The sequence below is a fragment of the Brugia malayi genome, assembly GCF_000002995.4.
Source record: "Brugia malayi strain FR3 genome assembly, contig: Bm_v4_Chr1_scaffold_001, whole genome shotgun sequence".
Lineage (NCBI taxonomy): Eukaryota > Metazoa > Nematoda > Chromadorea > Rhabditida > Onchocercidae > Brugia > Brugia malayi.
In genome coordinates, this window is record NW_025062475.1 from 8,385,958 (window position 1) to 8,403,601 (window position 17,644).

A 17,644-nucleotide genomic window follows, 5' to 3' on the forward strand; every position below is an offset into this window, starting at 1 on the left:
CACATATTGTTGTTTATGCAAATAAGGTACATTTTATTATTATTATTATTAGTTATTATTGTCAACTTTATTATTATTAGTTATCATTAATTAATTAATTAGTTTGCTTATTATTATTATTATTATTATTATTATTATTACTATCGCCATTATTAATTCATTAATTTCTACTATTATCATTAATTAGCCATTATTATTGACTAATTAATTATTGCCATTAATTGATTTCTTGTGAAGTTACTAAGCATTATTATTAGTTATTGCTATTTATATCTTTGTTTAAGTTTCTGCTTTAAATTATATGCAAAATAGCTCAGTTATTCATTGCTCAAGTTTAAAAATTTTGCATGGGTAGTTGAGATAGTCAGTGAATTTAGTATGAGTAATAAGTTCGGTTGTGTTGTTGCATTGAGTGCTGTTTAACTTGTCTGAGCTCATATAAAATCAACCTAAAGTCACAGATAACGACTAATCTAAGAATTTAAGTATTCCTGCTGTCTGCTTAGGATATACAGTTAGTTGAAACTGTTGATGTGAGTCATTAAACTATTTACTTCAGTCCATACGTTATCATCGTGAGTTATGGAAATATTCGATGTAAAAGATGAAATGGAAGTTAATCGAAGACAGTATGGAGAATCACTTTGAAACATAATGCTGGGTTTGGAGTTGTGTCTGAACTTCTATTGCAAAGGGCGTTAATGTAATGTGTGCTTTAAGTCTCGGGGATGCTGTGGCGTACTCAGTAAACATACTGGTAGGACGGGACGTGGAGAACATAACTATTTCCGAGAAATCATTAAAGTATTACGGTCAGGATATTCAAACGATTGAAAGGAAAGGGAAGGGAGATCAAAGGTTTCATTGTCTCCTAAGTTCCCGCTATGTTAAATCTGACACAGTGTTTCTCGACCACATCAGTAGATAAGAAATAATTATTATTATTGTTTCACTGAAGCAGTTATCACTTGACTGCTAAGGCTAGTTAATGTTCCTCTTTGTTTGTCCAGACTGCTTTTTTTTTTTTGATTTTTTGTTTGAAAAATTGAGTCCAGACGTCGTTATCTCCTTCTTTCTCCCTTGCTTTTTTCAGTGAAAGCTATTTCATATAAGTATATCAGTCAGTGAGAGCTTTTTTTTTTTTTTTTTTTTTGATCTGATCAGAACTTCATAAATAACTACTTTTTAAAATGCTTAGTATCAGGAGTTTTCTTCAGGAATCAATTTTGCATTGAAAAGAATGAAAACTTACATTCTGGTCATATTCTTTTTGACCTAGCATCTTTGTTTCGGTGACCACTGACTTGATGTTAAAAATTAAAAATCGATTCGGAAATTGCCCATTTTGGTGGCTTTTTGTTGTTGCTATTATTCTAAATGGTAGCTGTCTGTCACATCTTCTAGCACCAGCTATTCTATCCACAAAACTTCAGCTGAAAGCCGATACGGTATGACTTACTTATTTAGATTTTTTTTCGAATTTCAGGTTTTGTTACTTATCACGTAATATTGTAGAAGGTTATTTAGATCGAATACGTTGGTTTTCCACAGTCAGCACTTAATGGTACTGAAGTGGAAATACGTCTTCAATGCGTTGATGATTCAGATCTGACATTTCAAGTGCAATATGTTATAAGGAGTTCCCCATGTGATAAGGAATTTTTCGACGCCGGTCGACATGCTCAAGTAAAAGATTTGTTGGTGAGTACCAGTTTTGCTTGTATTCTCGAGGAGAAATTTGAAACTCAACAGTTTGACTTTATGCAGTTATTGCTATATTATTCTTGCTGACTTAAGTTTCTAACAAAAATAGCTTCGAAATCTTATTATTATAATGATTCAATAATAATGACTTAATATTATAATTACTCAATAATACTGAATTATGAATTTAGTTTATTTGTTCTTTCTCCTAGTTTTTCATTCAGTTCCTATAATAATTTTAGAATTTCTATTTTGAACATGAGTGGGAGATACCTTCCGGATACGATTACACGAAAATTTTGTTCTACAAATCTCAGCCACAGCAGTTCAATTGTCATCAGTCACATGGCATGGTACTTGTGCAGGAAGATGAGCGTCCACGTCGGCCATTGGAAGTACATGATGTCAAGGAGGTATGGAAAAGTGACATTCCGATCAGCAAATAATATTTAAGTTTTCCTCGATAAATTGAATGCTAGGGTAAGAAGCTGTTTCTTTCTGTATGCGCTTAAATGGAATGAACATAAATTGGTTTTCATGCTATTGTATTTTTATATTTGTCCTTTTTCTCTCTATACGTCCCAGGCAAGTTCCAAATACTCGAATATCCTAAGTGCAACCACATCACATTCTATACGGAATCGACACATTGTTGGTCGAGAACAACAAATTGAAAGAAGATTTAAACGTGAATTCGCTGGTTTGAATGGTGATTCACTGGATGGTGGCACTAAAACAACTCTTAGGTAAGGAAATGATTGTGTTTTCAATAAACATATTAGTTTTTTGGGTTGTGTTACTATATTTATAAGGAAAAGAAATTTAACAAACCAGAGTCATTTGTTTTTCTTAACTTATCAGGTTTATCGAAAAGATTTTTTCGTTGCTTTCGTTTTCGAAATTTCATTTGCAGTTCTTGGCATCCAGTGCAGAAGCTTCCAGCAGATGGCATATATTTTTTGGTAATCAAATTTACTGTTATAAAATCCAATTTATTTGTGAAGACTACTCAAGGTTTGTTTTTAATAACCATTGACTGGACTTTTTCTTAAACAGAATTGTTAAAGGACGATATTTTGAAATCTTCCTTGAATTCTAGACCAACAGTGGAATCTTTCCTGAATAATAAAAAAAGTCCTCGCTGAAGGTAGTTTGAAGGTATTTCTTGCTCTTAACTAACTAAAGTTTTGTTTTATTATTTAGCAAGCCTAGTGCTGTTTCATATTTTGATTTCAGTACCACTTGTCCACAATTTAACAGTAGATGTGCAGTGGCGTAGTCCTTATGGGCATTTAAGTGCAATCGATTACCCACTTCTGAGATTTTATGCTTTTATGTGGCTTTTTTATGCTACGTTAGCTATCATTTGGTAATTGATCTTTTTCCGTTTTATATTTGATTGGAATTTTCATTTGTTAGTTTGTTAGTTTAGCCATTCATTAGATTTCAATTTTTTGTAGAAAAAAATTTTGGTTAGGAGCACGGAAAATCATTTGAAACTCTGATTTCAAGTTTAAAAATTTGTTCTTACATACCGTTAAGAAAATAAATGAGATTGTTTTTTGCTATGTGATGTCAACCAGCAGCTATATAATTTCCTTTTTGATCCTTATTTCATATTTATATTGAGAAATTAGAATGTGCACTTCATGCTTCCGTCATTGCTCTCCTCTTTTTTCCATATGAAAACTTATTCTTTTTTCAGGTTAATATGTTGCTTACGTTACTGGATGGATATTTTGAGAATACAGTTTTGTATCGGTAAAATTTTACATTTTTTACGACGTACTGGCTGCAATAACAATGAGTCATCTTGAACATCTTTCAAAATCTGAAAATCTTGAAATGATGTATATGTGTATATGGATAAATTTAGGTGCTGTGATCGTTGTTGGAATGATCGAGAAAGGAATGTTTTATTCGGAATATGCAACAATGAATGAACAGGGCTCTACTGTTCATGGTTTCATTGAGGTAATTGATGATCTTGTTAAAATTCGATGAAATCGTTTTTCAGTCTCTTCCTTTTATGTCTCAAGACATGGAATTGATTTGTTGATTACTCAATACATTTTTTTCATTTGGATATATTAATTGTTGAAAATTTTGTTTGCAAAGTACAGTAATTATCTACTCCGTTGAGCTGATCTAGATAGCAGAATTAGTGTCATGCTTGAAACGAACAATGGCTCGTGTATTGATTATAATAGTTTCACTTGGCTATGGTGTTGTGAAACCAAGACTTGGTAATATTATCAGTCAGGTCAACTTTTGTTTTTTTTCGTATTGTTTTTTTAGTCTGCGTGTTTACTTGTATAATATTCATTGATTAATCCTACGGAACAAGCAATTTTTAATTTTGAAGTGAATTGTAACTTTTTATTTATTATTTGTAAATAAAGAGAGAAAGTTTACATGGAAATAAATTTGTTCATTTGAAGGTAATTGGCGTGGGCTTTATTTATTTTGTATTCAGTGCTATGGAAGCGATGGCTAGGGTGAGCAAGGTATTTTATTTTGTGTTGTTAACTTTTTCTTAACTATTTTAAGCGTTTTTGCTTCAGAAAGCCAAGTTATAGTTTGGTAGGATCTTAAAAGTAGATCGTAATTTCTTTCTTTTTAAAAAATTATAAGCAATCGGATAGGAATCTTTTCTTGATTATTGTTAACCATCAATATTTTTAGAATCAAGTAGAAGGATTGAAGCAAAAACAGTTGGCTGCTTTACCGTTGATATTGGTCGAAGTAATTATCTTTTGGTGGATTTTTACATCACTTATCAGTACTATGCGAGTATTGAAAATGAGAAGAAATATGGTGAGCGTGCTCATTGTTTGAGAAGTTAATATATTTTTATTGATTTTAAGCTGAGCAATGTGGTTCAAGAAAATACATCAAGACATTCGTTTATCCAGTTTTAGTTTTTTTTTTTTTTTTTTTTTTTTTTTTCAATCTCGTGGTTTCACTTAATTTTTATCAACCTTTCAATTTTGTGATCTTTTTCGAGTGCTTTTTCATTAATAAACTAAGTATCGCATACATTTAATATTTTTTTGTGTGTATACCGATGGTACATTAAATGCGTGGAATTTAGCAGATTTTTCCAAGCTACATCTTTCATCAGAGCTTAGGTTGATGCTGTTTCAGAAATTCGCCTCAGTAATTGTAAAAGACAAGCTGCGGAAATGCACATATTTTTTATTCGTTTCCATGTTCACCTAATTTAATTTTTTCAAGCTGAAATTCATTTTAAGGTAAAACTTTCTGTATACCGTCACTTTACCAATGCATTATGCTTCTCAGCTTTCATAAGCATAATATTCATGTGCTGGACAATATACATCCACAATATGCAGCGGTGTTTAGTTGATTGGAAAGAATAGTAGGTGCTTTATATACATATATTATTCGTCTGGTTGTTTATTTATAATGAAATTTTGTCCGCTAGAGCTAGAATTATGATTACATTTTTATGACCTCACTCTCAAATAAAACTTTTTTGATTCGAATATTAAGTAAGTTAAAAATAAATTTATGTTAATAAATTTTAATTTAATGACTTCACAAACACCTTCAAAAAATTATACAGGTATGTTCATTTGCATAATTTAATGCAGATAACCTTTCTCACATCCGTTTATTGCGGATAAATAGGAATAACTGTTTTAAAGTGTTTTAAAGCAAAACTCCATATTGATGATTGGAAGCTGGTTAATTAAATTAAAAGTAGTCCATAAAGTTATTTATACCTCATTTTACAGTTGGATAGATACAGCCTTTTGGCATATCCAGTTCTGTTGCATTCTGGTCGTCATTATGATTTTATGGCGTCCATCACGCAATAATCAACGTTATGCTTTCACACCACTGCTTGATGATAGCGAGGACGAGAATGACGACGGTATTTATTGTTATTTCAGTAATTCATATATAAATACAAAATAATCAAAAAGAAGAACTGAGATAATCTAGAATGGGTCCATCATTTGTAATATTAAAGAATTGTTTATGGAAATAAGAATATTCGGACATTTGTATTGTATTTCTTATCCCATTTATCATGAAGCTGTTATATGTAATCGAAGGTGCAGACGAACTTTTCAATACCAATTACTGCGCTATGGCTGGATTAAATAAACGGACTACTACTATGGTTGGTTATACTTCTGCTCGTGACCAAGAAAGTTCCTCTAACAAGAATCAATATGAAGCTCAAGAAAATGACCAGAAGTTGAAGGTTTGAATCACTCCTATTACCAGAATATTCCGAAGTAATTAGTGTAATCTTTCACTATTTCCAAGGAATAATGTTGTTCATGTGTGCCACCAAGAAAAACTATCCAATCATTTTATCTTATTTTAATTATAAATTAAGTAAAATTAAGAATAAAATTACATTCTAGTTATCTTCAATAACTGTGGTTGCTGCAGGATGTCTGGAACGTTTTATCGTTAGAATTAATTTATACTCTATGTTTTTCTTTCCTGAAAATATGATAATGGAGGTGTGTGGAGTTGATGAATCGGGTAGGACGGCAAACGGACAAAATTAGTAATAAGTTGGTAATAGAACAATAGTCATAGATTTAGTTTTAAAAACTTGCGTTGCCTATGCTGTCGTTTTTTTTTTTTTTTTTTTCAGGAAGAGCTGAAATGGATTGAGGACAATATCCCAAGCACATTTGCTGATCGCTTGTTGATGAATGATGAAGAGGACAGAGAGCAGATGGAATTGGAACTTTCCAAAATGCTTTAATAAATGCATCAATATTAATTTTATGTATCAATATTAATTTTCAACATTGTTATTTGTAGAATGATATAATCTAAAAATAGTTTGTACAGTAAATAGTCATTTATAGCATTCTGGAAAATTATAGGTATAGGTGAAGGATAAGTACATTTAATAAGTACACAGAACAAAATATTTACCTACAAAAACTTCCGATTGCCACTCACTGATAGTTTGATGAAAAACGTAGTTTAAGCATCGTTCTATACTTAGTGTGCTAAATTATTTGTTCTAAGATTCGAGAAAATGGATAAGATGCTTAGCTTAAATAACACCGTTCGGAAGTTAGAGCTCTTATACACACTAACTGCTATCGTTATTAAGAAGGTGTCCTTAACTATAGATGTTATAATTATGTTGATTTTCATAGTTTTCCATTGTTTTAGTGCGTTACATTTTCTTTATTGCTTTTCCAAATAATAACGGTTTGTTTACATGTTTTTTGAGAGTATCAGGTATAATTTATTGGTTGGAGAATTGGAAAAAGTCGTTTATTTTGTAAAACGAATATTAAAGATAAAATAATGACCAAGTACTGTTTTTCAATAACTCACTAAGATTTTATGAGATTTATAAAACAAATTTTTTATGAGACTCTCCTTTCTTATTTGCTTGGTTCTGGTAAGCATGATAGAATTATCAGTTTGTAAAAGTTTACAAGATATAATACATTTCTCGGGTCATATCATAGCAACAATATTTTTCTCGATGAAATCGGTAGAACCACAGAGGACGCACCATTAATTGTAGTTTAGTAGTATATAATGATATTCCGTTATACGATAGGTTTTTTTTGTGAGATTTGTCCAGAAATGGAGAACTCGGATATCTTTGTAATTACAAGCTTGTGTATTGTCTAATTAGATGTCGAAGTTTAAAAGTTCTTAAATCTTATTGTGCGGAAACATTTTACAAGTACGAGATGGCTTCAAGGGAGGAATAGATACTATTTTATATGTTTTTATGCCATTTAGAGTATGTTTTGCTTTGACATAAATGTGTTAGGAATATTCGTATTTTCTTTTCTAACTGGGCTGCTGATGTTTGTAGTCTTATTTGTTTACTTTTTGAAGTTTTCAAAATCTCCATGGTGAATTTTTCCACAATGAAGGATAGGGGTAACTGACTAATGCAATTTAGCAATCTTGATTATGGGTCTAGCACAGTGTTGTGCTAATTATTTGTTTCTGTTATCAAAACTCTGATAAGGAAGTGTTGCGTTAGTATTTCTCCTTGAAAGTTTTTCTTTCTTTCATTTGATGAACTTTTCAATAGGCTCCTACGATAGTAGAGTCATATTTTGAACTATTTTTAGCAGTAAAGAATGTTTTTTCTCAGAAAATCCGATTTCAAACTGTTTGTGAATCCAGATTTCATATGAAGAATTTCTTGATTGAGTGAATAAGTAGTTGGGATATTATTTTAAAAAATAAATTTAGGAGTTGGAAATACATTCATATGTTATTTAATTCATGCTTTATTTTTATATTGTCAAGATTACATCTAGCGTATGGCTGCTCTTGTTAGATGTACCAAAATATGCAATGTATAGCATGTCACTACTGAATATAGGCTAGTACAGGAAAATTAGCACTCTTAAAAATTTGAAATTCAACCGACACTTCAAAAGTGAAAACTAAAATTATGTCGGTTAGATCTCTGAAATTCGCTCACTTGTGTTTGCTGTAGTATTATAGTACGTGTGCATTATTGACACTGCGTGTTTCACTGATAATTTCAGATAATTCCTTTTCACGGTAGTGCTTATCAACTGCTGAAATGGTCTAAGATATATTTCTGCAGTGATTGAACAATTATTTGCGAAGATTACTCAAAATATTCGGTCTTAGTTGCAGTTATTTTCTTTCTGAATATGTTTATGTTCAGTAGTGAAGTTACTGCTGTTTGAAATGAAAAGTAAGTAGGAGAATCTATTGGCTTCAAAAATTGGATATAAATTTCTCTTAGTTACCATTGGTTACCCTACCTATCCTTTCAGTGATGAAAGCTGAGAATGTACACTTAAGCAGTACATCTGTGTGTGGATTTGTGTATGCCCTTTTTCTTAGATCTAAGCTTTGTTTTCTATAAAGATGTTTGAGAAAATTCCTTACCCTCCTTCTCATCATTGCTGATAGTTCGAGTACATCTTTAATTCCCTTCAAGCATTCTACGTTCTGCTCCCTTGCTACTATTATAAAAATGTGGCGCAAGTTATCAAGTCAAATGATTCTTACCAGCACGGGTTTGTCAAAACAACTTCAAATGTCAAAATCTGTATTACAAGAAAAAATTTCTCTTCAATGAAGAAATGCTAGATTTTCAGTAATGTTCGTCCAAATGGTCTGATTTAAACTTCTCGTTCAAGTGATATCTTTTCAGACTTGCTTGAGAAAAAGAACATCTAGTTTGTTCTTTTTAGAAGTTAGGAAAGCGTGAGCCAAGGAAATTAAACAGCAAGCTTTTGAAACGAGAGCTAATAAATCTGAATTACTTTGAAAGAATGTGTCATACTGAAAAGGAGATTACCGCAAGGCTGAAAGAGAATTTTAACATCTGGAAAGAACTTTCAGTAATTTAAAAATTATCAAGAATCCCCTTCCTCGATTTATTTCATGGTTACTATCTGATAGTTGTTAAGTGGTGTTCTAAAGCTCAATATTCTATGTCACCAAATGATTCATCTAGATATAAGGATGGAAAGGCATTCATTACGTTTTTGTAAAGAAGGAAAGCTGCTTTGCCTTGGACGTGATGAAGAAATCTGATTCAATTTACCATTAAAATTGCAGATAATAATATTTGTTAATGTATGTTCCGTAAGTTAAGCGCTTTCTCCAAGATGTTTTTAGCGTTATTACAGAATCTTTCCTACTTACTGAAAACACATTAAAGTAAAAGACCAAGAATAAATTTTAATCGTTTTATTACAAATCACTTTTTTTTTGCTTTCTAGAAATATGTGTTTCCAAAGTTAAATTGAAAGTGTAAAGGGAAGGAATGCAAATTTCTTTCAAAATTAACCACAAGCTTTCCAACAAAAGTATATTTACTATCTGTACCATAAATTATTTATACTAGTTGATGTAGATGTAAAAGAGACATTTTATTTGGGGGAAAAGAATTTATCCAATAATAATCGTTTGAATTTTTGAAATAAACTTTTGACTATCCCTAATTATCAAGTGGACTACTACCAACCTAGATAGCAGGTCTGACAATAGTTTAATTCTTGTGTCCACCAATTAGATCAAATGAATAAATTTCGCCATCTAATAACTAATTGTCTTGATAATTTTTACTTTGATCACCAATTTTTATTTTGATCACTTGCTGAGCCCACTTCATTCCAACTTTATGTGTATTTTACCCATTTCTAAAAACGATAAAGCAAGATTTCGTGAAATAAATTAAGGAAGAAATCTATCTTTTTTTCTTTGAATTGTTGAAGGTGTTAAAATAAATGCACAAAATGGCTGATTGTCAGATCCGAAAGGACGCCTACAAAGATATAGGAGAACTAAAAAGTAAGTGTTTTTTCTTGAATAATTTTTATTCTTTGCTGAATCTGACTTCATTCGACTTCGTATAGGAGTCCCCAAACAAAATTCTCTAGAAATATAATAAATATATCGAAATAAAAAATCTTTGTTGAGAAATAGGATAACATCATGATTAACTTCATTTTGAAAGCTAACTGGTGCATGGCGTTATTGCTGAATTGGTCATTTGCGAATTTGGCATATTAGAAAGGATTAGAGGAGCAACTCATTAGTTTGGAGTACAATCCATATTTTTTCATTTATTTTCTGTAGAATGGATTTCATTCACTCTGGTATTTGTAAAATATTCTTCACAATAACATTGATAGCTGAATTTCATAAGCAGATTGATCTTTCTTTCCACTCTTCTCTCATTCCAACATCTTTTAGTTTTCAGTTAGTTTGTATTTTATACGAGAATTCCTATGCTAAGCTGAATTGTTTAAGAGATATGACAAATTGTTTCTAAAGTTCACTCTCGTGTTTGCATGCAATAAAGCAACGAGCGAAGAAGTGCTTCTCTTTTATTGGAATTTATCGCAATTAGAACTGACAAAGATTTACTGTATGACTAATTAGATATCAAACAAAATGACTTCTAAGAAAAAGAATAGAATGATCTTTTTTTCGGTTATTTCCCATATTATGATATATTTGTCAATATCATTAAATTTAATTTTGTAGGTAAAAAGGGATCGGCAAGAAAAGTAAGTTTGCTTCTATATCAACTCTTTATCTGTTGGGGAAAAAAAAATGAACATGATTGATTCATTCAGAAATTGGACAAAAACGAGATAGCAAATAAACCTGTATCAAACGATAAGCTTAAAAAAAAAGAGCAAGCAGTAAGTTGCTATTTTCACTTTCATCCTATCAATATCAATACCTCTTTATAAATGTAAAGTATTCCACTCTGGATACTAACAAGTTATTCTGCGAATTTTGAGACTCCCTAAAAGTCTCTGGAATACTACTCGTTTATCCGTTTTGGAATAATTTTACGAAAACACTTTTCACTTCCTTTTCCAGCTGCTCATTATACAAGAAAAAAAAAAAAAAAAATTGAAACAATAAATTATACAATTATTACTATGTCTTCGGTACATTGTAATTTCAATATATTTTTTCAGCACTTTCAATTAAAGGCTTCATTATTGGAAACTTCAAAAGTAACACTTAATATTGGTAAGTAACTTTCTGGAAATATTTGCTTTACAAAGTGAACTTTATCCCTTTGTTACATTTATCTCCAAATAAAAATGCTCATCCAACTTCGAGATAAACAATCTATGTAATCAGTGTTTCTCTGCTCACTTCGAAATTTAAGAAATAAAAGAAAAGGGACTGAATTTCCATCTTTTCAATTTGTGCGATTTCAGAATTGATAGATTCAACACATAACGGAAAAGTGAGATAAGCGAGACGAAAGTTTAATTTCATTGATAAATCACAACCAATCCTTTATCGTAAACTTTCCTTACTGCTTAGGAAGGAAAAATTTACATATTGCAGTAGAGATAACGCAGGATAGCACATTATGTTCTCAAAAATGTTCAAACGATGGCCTACTTAATAAGGTAAGTTGTATATTTTAACAAGGTAAGTTATATCTTCCATATAATATGTAAAAAAATGAAAATATGTAACATATAATTCATGAATTTTTGACCGTAATATAGAAATGATGCGATTTGTAGTATAGCACGGTATCATCGCCATTATCGAAAACGAAATACAGCAGAGAAGTGGAAACGTCAACGGGTTTGTATATATTATATATATTTCCCTGTTTTCTATAGTTTAAATTTTCGGATGAAAAAAACTAGTAAAAGTCATTACAGTATAATTGCTAAACATATTGTATTTCGAGAAAGATGAAACATTCAATTTGTGATTATGTAGATCATCTATTAAGCCATTTGATTATGAAAACAAATACTTTCGTCCGAAAATGTCGCAAGCAGTAAAATTTTCCTCAGTTGCAGTACCTGCATGACATATATTTCGGTATTCAGTTGCAAGTTTGTTTATATAAAGATAGTTCGTCGAAATCAAGGAAGACTTACTAAGATGTTTAATAGTTTCAAATACATTTTCAGGCTAAGAGTGCGAAGTTTCCATAACTTAACCAGTAATTTATTAATTTGTCAAATGTTAGGAATTTTGAATAAGTCACCTTTGCTTCGCATTTGTGTTTTATGCAATCATTGAGATTTATTTTTCTTTTTAGATCTTTTATTTTTTAAAGTTTCAAAACCAAATTTTCGTGGAATGATTAATTTAAGGATCTGCGAACGTTGGTCCATTTTCGGAAATTAAAAGAAATATAATGAAGAAACAAAAAGATTCCATCACTTTCGATGAATTTGACAGTGCGCTAGCATCATAAATGTTACTTTTTGGTTTTCTTTGTAGAATGGTAATAGTTTAATTTCCGATACTTCTCTTTTCCGTTTTCCTTTTAATTTTTGATATTTGTGCGTTTGTAAATTAAATTATAAGTAATAAAAGTGATGCCTATAGTAGCAGTATCATAATTTTAATAGTTGCTTGTGTTTACGCAGTACCATAATTAAATCACGTTATCAGCATCAATGGAAATAGTAAATTGTTTGGAATCCTTAATCATAATCTTATGTTATTCTCGTGTTGAGGAATAACAAAAGCAGAAACGAAAAATTTTAAAAAGAAAGAAAAAGTTTTAGTTTAAAAGCTTAGAAAAAAACTTCCCCAAAGTTTAAAAGTAGATCAAGAAGGCACTAGATATACTGACTTTCTTAGATCAGAATCAAATCATTATTGCTTTTAAATGACGAACACTCTGAATAAGCTGATTGTTTGGCTTGTTAAGTCTTTGGAATTAGAGAAAGTGAGGAGTATGCATCATGGTTATAATACTTCTTAAGGTCCGGTTACACTAGACTGTGGTTGGTGTGTTTTAGAGAAGCTCTATCATAACTTCTGTGCAAATCAGTGCCATCCGCAGTCACACTCAACCAATTTTCAACACATTAATCCATAACAAGTTGTGATAATGGTTCCAGCAAAAGTATTATTAGTAATACTTTTGAACCCTTCATTACTAGTAATAATAGCAACCGTGTGATCTGGAATTGCGGTTAGGATTGTTTTTATTTGATGTGGGAACGATTTTAATGTTCTTTCCACAAAGGCAAATAAAATAATGGTTGCGACAAATCGTGACGCCTCAGCATTTTCGGTTGTAAAATATTTAACCAAATATGTCGCAACAGCTGTTCGTTTGGTTCACGTTCGAAGCGTTTCATATAACTGGGTGGTGAAATTTCTTTGGCTCGTAGATTACGTGACATTGTTACTGGCTCATCTAATCTGTAAGATATCACTTATTTGCTTTGATAAATAAAACTTGAAGTGCTCTTTCTGCACATTGTTTCTTCAACAACTATCACATAGGACAAGTGTTACTGGTCCTTCGTAGTAAGTAGAAAGAGACACAAGGTCTAATCGAGTACGATATAGGTAGGTCCTGGAAAATGAGAATGTTACCTTCTCTAAAATGTTGTCAAAGAAAATTAGGGATTAGTTCACAGTAAGGCTGCTAACCGAATGTGAGATACTTATTGATTAATGTAGTTTTGGCATAGCGATGATATTCCGAACTACACTAAAGTATGATAGTGATAAAAACTTAAATTTAAACGAACCCTTCATTGAATCGCCAAATGAATGTATGAACGAACTGCACATGGAAAGCAGCAACAGTAAGAAAAAGTAATGTGAATATTAGGCTCATTAGGGTCGTAGTGAGTAATCACACTGTACTCGTGACCTGGTCTCAGCACTATTCTCTATAATCCATTCAGGTTGATGCATTAACTCCTAGAGCACTTATTTGCGTAGCTATTAGGACATGAAGTACTTGGATGAAATACTGTGTTTTTTCATAGTTTACTTATTATACAATGATGGCGCAATTATTATAACAAAATCTTTGATCTGTGATACAATAACAGGTTTTTATCACGTAAAGTAAGGTTATTTTCTTCAGATATTATATGGGATCCGATGATTATAAGGGAAAATAAGCCACAAAATGAACAGAAAAAGTATGAAGAAATCAATTTGCTCTTTTCAAATAATCGTTTTTCAATTTGTTCATTGAATACTTTTAAAGAAACAATACTTTTAAAAATAGATATCTATTTCCTTCTCTCTCCTTTGGTTCACGTTATTCTCCTTTAAGAGTAACATGCAATTTTCATCGATGCATGTTCAGATTTTTCTATTTATAATGACATTCTTTTTGCCAATTGAAGTGTTTTTTTTTTTTTTTAAATTATCTCGATCTTGAATACATATTTATCCAATATTACATAGAGAAAAATGTTGATATTTTTGCTCGACAATTACTATCTAAACTTTCTGTATACAATTATTTCGTAGTAGGAAGAATTTTTAAGTTTACCCTAATTCAAAAAAAAATTTTTTTCTGGAAAGGAAAAAAATAGAAATGCATCAAACAGATTTTTTAGAACTATAAATCATCATCGACAAAAAGTCTCTCTACTCACAAATGGTGTTTACTGCTGGTGTTTACTGCAAATATTAGTAGATTTGCCTTTTGAAAATAAGACTGACTGTTATGATCATTTTTCCTACCTTTTCTTTCATCGGAAGGCACCAAATCCCACTAAAAAGAGAAAAACTATTTAAGAACGGTTCACACGTTTCAGATACGCAGATGATTTGGAATCCAAGTTCATCTATGCGCTCAATTAGTTCCACACTGCACACAAAGGAAAGGTCACTGCTACAAATCTGTTACTTTCGAATTTGCAGAATTAGCAGTGAAAATTGATTTGAAAACGACATGATCCACATTGCCAATTATGATCTTCTTTATGGTTACACTCCTTTATAGAATTTTAGGTTCAAATACTGGGTAAGAAAACTGTATACAGTAATAAATAATGCTATAGTGGAAAGAACAAGAAGGTAACGTATAAAATGAAGGGACAACTTATAACAGAGAGTCAAAAACGGAACGTTATTAGGTTTCAATATGCTAAAGAGTTATATCGGCAAACACAATTGGAGGAATAACATCTTTCAATCTTTTCAGCCTTTTTGAGAGTAGGAATGAAATAACTTCGCTTATACTTTCTTCAAGGTTTTTCTAAATCTGTACAAGACTGGAGAGTTCACGCAGGGGTTTCTAAAGATTTATGATCAAAGCCGTTTTGAAAAAAGAGAGAGGGCTATGGAAATAACATTGGAGAAGTAAGCAAGCAATGATTGTTGAGGACCCATACATTGTATGCTCATTTTAAGTTTTGAAATTTTTATCTGAAAATTATGGTCTAGCAACTTCAGCAATCAGGTCATTTGATGAAGTTAGAACTTCTATATGCAATTCACATATGCGTCATTTTTCATTTCATTGAATTATCGTTAATTAGGAAGGATCCACATACCATTTCATCTCACTATTTCATTTTGAAAGTAAAATATATACTTTTAGTGATAGTAGGGCTCTTTTGAGAAAATAAAACAAATTAGTTTGGATTAACAACAAAAACTCCAATAGCAAGATTGTGTCAGTAACACGAAAAAAGGATTTAAATAGACATCATCATTTCACTTTTCTCTAAAAATATTATTAAAATGAAGATGATACATAGATCTGGTGAAGAATTATCGCGGGAATGTCCAAACACATGTAGCGCAATACGTATCCAGTCATTGGCGTGAAATATATTGTCATAACAATTTTTGCGCTTAAAATGAGACAGCTGGGCAATTCATAAGCAATTTAGGAAAATGATAGCTGAATTGCAAGAATAGTCACAAATCATCATTAACAAAAAGAAAAGAACTTTCATGGAAAACTACAACATTGCAAATAAAAAGTATGAAACAATTTGAACTTTTCCTAAATTACTTAGTATTAGAAGAAAGAACTGTAGACTAATTCTTATATTAAACTAATCACTCTCGAAAAATTGACATTAAAATAAGGAACAATTCTTCGGCAACCAAAGGAATAAACAACAATTTTGCAAATGAAGTATGTTTTGAATTCTTTAAGTGGAAAAATTTCACTTCATCTCTTTGATTTCTTCATAATTTCAGCACAAACAATCTTTGCCGACAGAGAGAGAATCTGAATTACTGATAACCGATTTCTCAATTCCGAAATCCATTTAGTGAAGAGAGATGAGTGAAAGAAACAATCAACATACCAGTCAATGCTTGGCTGCTCATATTATAAACAATGGAATTTGATGCCTGAGACTTAGCAAACAGATTTATCAGTTGAAGCTTAAAAGGAAAAAATTCCAATGCCACTTTGTAAATTAATTAGCATATCGTTATATCCTGTGCGTTATTATCATTATTAAAGCTGATAGGAAAAACTAAAACGTGATCGAAACGAAAATCATTATTAGAATGTAAAACATAATCAGCCCATCTCTTTTAATATCACCAGCTTGCATTCAAAACTGACCAAGAACAGAGCAAGTATTAAGCACACAACCACCATCGTTCAGTACAACAAATCTGAAAGAATGAAGGGGTGCAAAGTGAATTTCTTAAATAGCAAAACAAATTTTCTATATCTCAGCACTACCCCTAGAAATGTTGCTGTAAATCATCGTCCTCACTGCTATAATCATCAGTAAGCGGAAGTGGCATCAATCGTAAAAGTTAAAAGTTTGTCAGTTCATACGCAAAATTTTGAAATCAAAAATGCACACGCATTAACAAACAACAATAAAATGACATCAGTTATAACAAATAAAGTCCCATCACTTTCAAATGTAGTCATAAATGTCCTCAATAGCGTGATTGCTCTATTGCTCCCTCTCATCCTCCTTTAACTAACCATCCATTTCATCAAGATTCTGAGTGAATTTGTTCCCAAACGATATCTAATATTGTTTCCTGTACCATTAACTTCCAAAAATTGGTGCAATTCTGCATCGATACTGCTGTTATCACTTCAATGATAATATCTTTTGTTCACTCATCGATGAATAAACATGAAAAAGATTACACAACATTATATATTTGTCAAGAAATTTTACACGTTAATAACAATAACATTAATAAAAGATTAAAAAACTACAATGCACAAAATTAGAAATCCATCCCCGTCTCTATGAAACGAACAGACAATGCTAAGGTTAAGATATTACAGAATGTGTGGATAACATAATGGCTAAATAATTGAACAAATGTAATAGCAAAGAGATAGCATAACATAATTTTGTTGATATGCTGGCAGTATTTCTTTGCAACGGTTACGTTTCTTCTTATTTTTGTTTGTTGTTTTTTTCAATGCTTTTTTTTGCAAGCGTAGTAAAATATGAGCAATAAACAGACTTTCCAGTTCCATATAAGTCCAACTCAACAACTCACAACAAATGACCAACCACTCTTCTGGACAACTGGAAACTCCCTGCCTTAACTTTCGGGAAGGTTCATTTGAAGTACTGCAGCGATGCCGACGACCTGCTGCAAAATAACAGGCCGTATTTATGCAAGTTGAATTTAGAATGGATTTCGTTGGGAACCATTATTTCTCCATCTGTCTTTGTCTCCGGAGTCTGTAAAATGTATG

General features: G+C 31.3%; 3 protein-coding genes across 3 annotated transcripts; 2 read left to right on the top strand and 1 right to left on the bottom strand.

Annotated features, from left to right (window-relative positions):
- Positions 1 to 1,307: 1,307 nt before the first annotated feature.
- Bm2893 (Uncharacterized protein) lies at positions 1,308 to 6,460 on the top strand (the record flags this gene model as incomplete). Its single annotated transcript, XM_043077130.1, has 15 exons — positions 1,308 to 1,448; positions 1,528 to 1,701; positions 1,947 to 2,117; positions 2,290 to 2,450; positions 2,618 to 2,718; positions 2,941 to 3,073; positions 3,410 to 3,465; positions 3,581 to 3,678; positions 3,857 to 3,967; positions 4,146 to 4,211; positions 4,390 to 4,521; positions 4,959 to 5,086; positions 5,466 to 5,605; positions 5,796 to 5,941; positions 6,347 to 6,460. 15 exons carry the CDS (start codon positions 1,308 to 1,310, stop codon positions 6,458 to 6,460), a joined length of 1,872 nt encoding a protein of 623 aa, XP_042933064.1.
- Positions 6,461 to 9,959: 3,499 nt separating this feature from the next.
- Positions 9,960 to 12,427, top strand: Bm1480 (Uncharacterized protein; the record flags this gene model as incomplete). Its single annotated transcript, XM_043077131.1, has 7 exons — positions 9,960 to 10,023; positions 10,723 to 10,745; positions 10,815 to 10,883; positions 11,169 to 11,223; positions 11,551 to 11,615; positions 11,736 to 11,799; positions 12,324 to 12,427. 7 exons carry the CDS (start codon positions 9,960 to 9,962, stop codon positions 12,425 to 12,427), a joined length of 444 nt encoding a protein of 147 aa, XP_042933065.1.
- Positions 12,428 to 13,190: 763 nt separating this feature from the next.
- On the bottom strand, positions 13,191 to 13,813 carry Bm10833 (Uncharacterized protein; the record flags this gene model as incomplete). Its single annotated transcript, XM_001900491.2, has 2 exons — positions 13,191 to 13,389; positions 13,725 to 13,813. 2 exons carry the CDS (start codon positions 13,811 to 13,813, stop codon positions 13,191 to 13,193), a joined length of 288 nt encoding a protein of 95 aa, XP_001900526.2.
- Between the last annotated feature and the right edge of the window lie 3,831 nt (positions 13,814 to 17,644).